This window comes from Entamoeba dispar, genomic scaffold (assembly GCF_000209125.1).
Source record: "Entamoeba dispar SAW760 scf_1105229460705 genomic scaffold, whole genome shotgun sequence".
Classification (NCBI taxonomy): Eukaryota; Evosea; order Mastigamoebida; family Endamoebidae; genus Entamoeba; species Entamoeba dispar.
The window spans coordinates 1092-3263 of NW_001854326.1; the positions used below are offsets into that span (position 1 = coordinate 1092).

Sequence of the window (2172 nt, forward strand, 5' to 3'; positions counted from 1 at the left end):
TAATTTAATATGAGATGATAGTAAAAGATATAATATTTATAAACATAAATGACTTAATGAAATACTGTGGATATCATAGATGTGAATATAGAGATATAGAAGTACTTCATGTTCTTTTTAATTTATACTAATGACTTCCTTCTAATCTTATCTGTCCTTTCTCAACTACACTTTTCAATTTCTATTCTTTCTTATTTTATTTTTATTTCTTCTTTTCTTCTTTCTTTTCTGTCTATTTATTTTTATTATATGTTGAGTATTTCTTATCTTTTACTTTTTATTATTTTCTTATTTCTGTCATTTATTTAATTTCATGTTTTTGTATAAATTTCTTCATTTAAAAATATGTTAAATTAATAGTTTATTTGAACTAAAACTAATTCCTTTTCTATTATTATTATTATTAATTTGATTATTCTTTAATTATGTGGTGAATATAGTTTGATTAACGTATTTTTCAACATAAATTATCCCTTAATGACATATTGAAATACCATTTATTTTATTTATTCTTTTATTTAATTTGAAATATACTTTTATAAAAGTATTTCATGATCAGTCTTTTTGTTTAGTAGAGAGTGAATGAAGTATTTTCATTTGATTATTATGAAATATAAAATATTTAAGTTCTCCTTTTTCTTATTTTTTTATTTTTTATTTATTTTCTTCTTCTTTATTATTTTTTATCTTTTTATCTTCTTTCTTTTATTTCTTTTATTCTTTATTTTATATACTCTCTTCTCATTTTATCTTTATATTCTTTCTTCACTTTGATTACTCTTTCTTTTCAAATTTTACCCTTCATTTTATTTGACAAACCATTTATTTCTTCTTTATTTCTTTTTATTTTATTTGAATTAATCTATGTTGATAAAATTTCAATTTCTCACTTCTCTTTTTGTTGTTTTCTTATTCTTACTTATTTCTTTATTTTTTTATTTCTTTTTCTTATTATCATTTTTTTATTTTACTATCTCTTCTTCTTCTCTTTATTCTTTATTTTCTTCTTCTTTTTCTTCTTTTATTTTATCTTCTTTTATTTTATTTATCTTTTATTTTATTTATCTTTTTTTCTTTTATTTTTTATTCTTTATTTCTGTTTATGATTTTATTATCTTTTTATCTTTTATTTCTTTCTTCTTTACTTTTATATTTTGAAATACCTGTATTTATTCTTTTATTTCCTTTTATTTATATTATACTTATTATATTTTATATGTTTTCTTAATTGGATTTATTGTGCTTTTCCTATTCTTAATTTGTCATTATTTGAATATATTTATTTTATACTAAGTGTTATTCTTATTTTATTATTTCTTGTTGTATTTGGAGTTCTGTTATTTTAATTTATAATAATCCCATTAATTATTTTATATTATTATTTTATTTTTATTCTTTTTATTTATGTTTATTTTATACTATTTATCTTTCAAATATATTGATGTGTTAATATTCTTGTTTCTTATTTATTTAGTATTTCTATTTTTCTTTTCTTATTTCAATTCTTATTATTATACTTTACTTTTTATTTATATTTATTATTTATTACTGCTATATGTTAATGATTATTTCTGTCTTTTACTTTCATTTTTATCTTATATATCTCTTCTTCTTATTTTTTGTTATTTTTATTTCTTTATTTGAAATATTCTTTATTCTTTCCCTATGTTTATTAAATGATCATCTTTTATTATTTCTTTATGTTTTAATGTATTTGTTATATTGAATTTTTCTGATTATAATAGACCTGTTTATAGTGAACTACTTCTTGTTTATTACTCCCATCAGAGTGTTGCTTGTGATTGTATTCTCACTTGTGCTTTCTGAACTACTCATTTTATTTTCTATTCTTTTTTATTTTTATCCTTATTTTCTTATGTTTATTCTTTCTTATAAATTTTACTATTTGTTAAATCTATACCACCTGTTAATTTGATATTTCTCTTATTTATTCTCTGTTTTTTTTAATTTATTAAATTTATAGTATTTCTATTCTCTTTGGTATTATCTTTATTTATTTTATTCTTTATCTTATTCCCTATGTTTATTAAACTATCTTCCTTTTATATTTCTTTATGTTTTAATACTATAACTTATCCTATTTAATTTCTTAATTATTGTTCATGTTTCTTATATTAATATATTCTAATGTTCATGATGGTATTTATATAA

At 17.6% G+C, this 2172-nt stretch overlaps 1 protein-coding gene across 1 annotated transcript, besides 14 other annotated features; it reads left to right on the forward strand.

The window, feature by feature from the left end:
- The first annotated feature begins 139 nt into the window (after positions 1 to 139).
- Positions 140 to 251: a microsatellite.
- Positions 173 to 319: a microsatellite.
- Positions 196 to 367: a microsatellite.
- A 22-nt stretch (positions 368 to 389) lies between these two features.
- Positions 390 to 427: a sequence feature (AT_rich).
- A 68-nt stretch (positions 428 to 495) lies between these two features.
- Positions 496 to 544: a sequence feature (AT_rich).
- A 101-nt stretch (positions 545 to 645) lies between these two features.
- Positions 646 to 730: a microsatellite.
- Positions 731 to 821: 91 nt separating this feature from the next.
- Positions 822 to 994: a microsatellite.
- A 1-nt stretch (position 995) lies between these two features.
- Positions 996 to 1083: a microsatellite.
- Positions 1084 to 1261: a microsatellite.
- Positions 1176 to 1351: a microsatellite.
- A 14-nt stretch (positions 1352 to 1365) lies between these two features.
- Positions 1366 to 1415: a microsatellite.
- Positions 1405 to 1936, forward strand: EDI_100940 (uncharacterized protein; the record flags this gene model as incomplete). The annotated part of the gene is made up of 2 exons (XM_001737584.1): positions 1405 to 1621; positions 1758 to 1936. The coding sequence occupies 2 exons, from the start codon at positions 1405 to 1407 to the stop codon at positions 1934 to 1936; spliced, it is 396 nt and encodes a 131-aa protein (XP_001737636.1).
- Positions 1475 to 1634: a microsatellite.
- Positions 1836 to 1888: a microsatellite.
- Positions 1928 to 2109: a microsatellite.
- Positions 2110 to 2172: the final 63 nt, after the last annotated feature.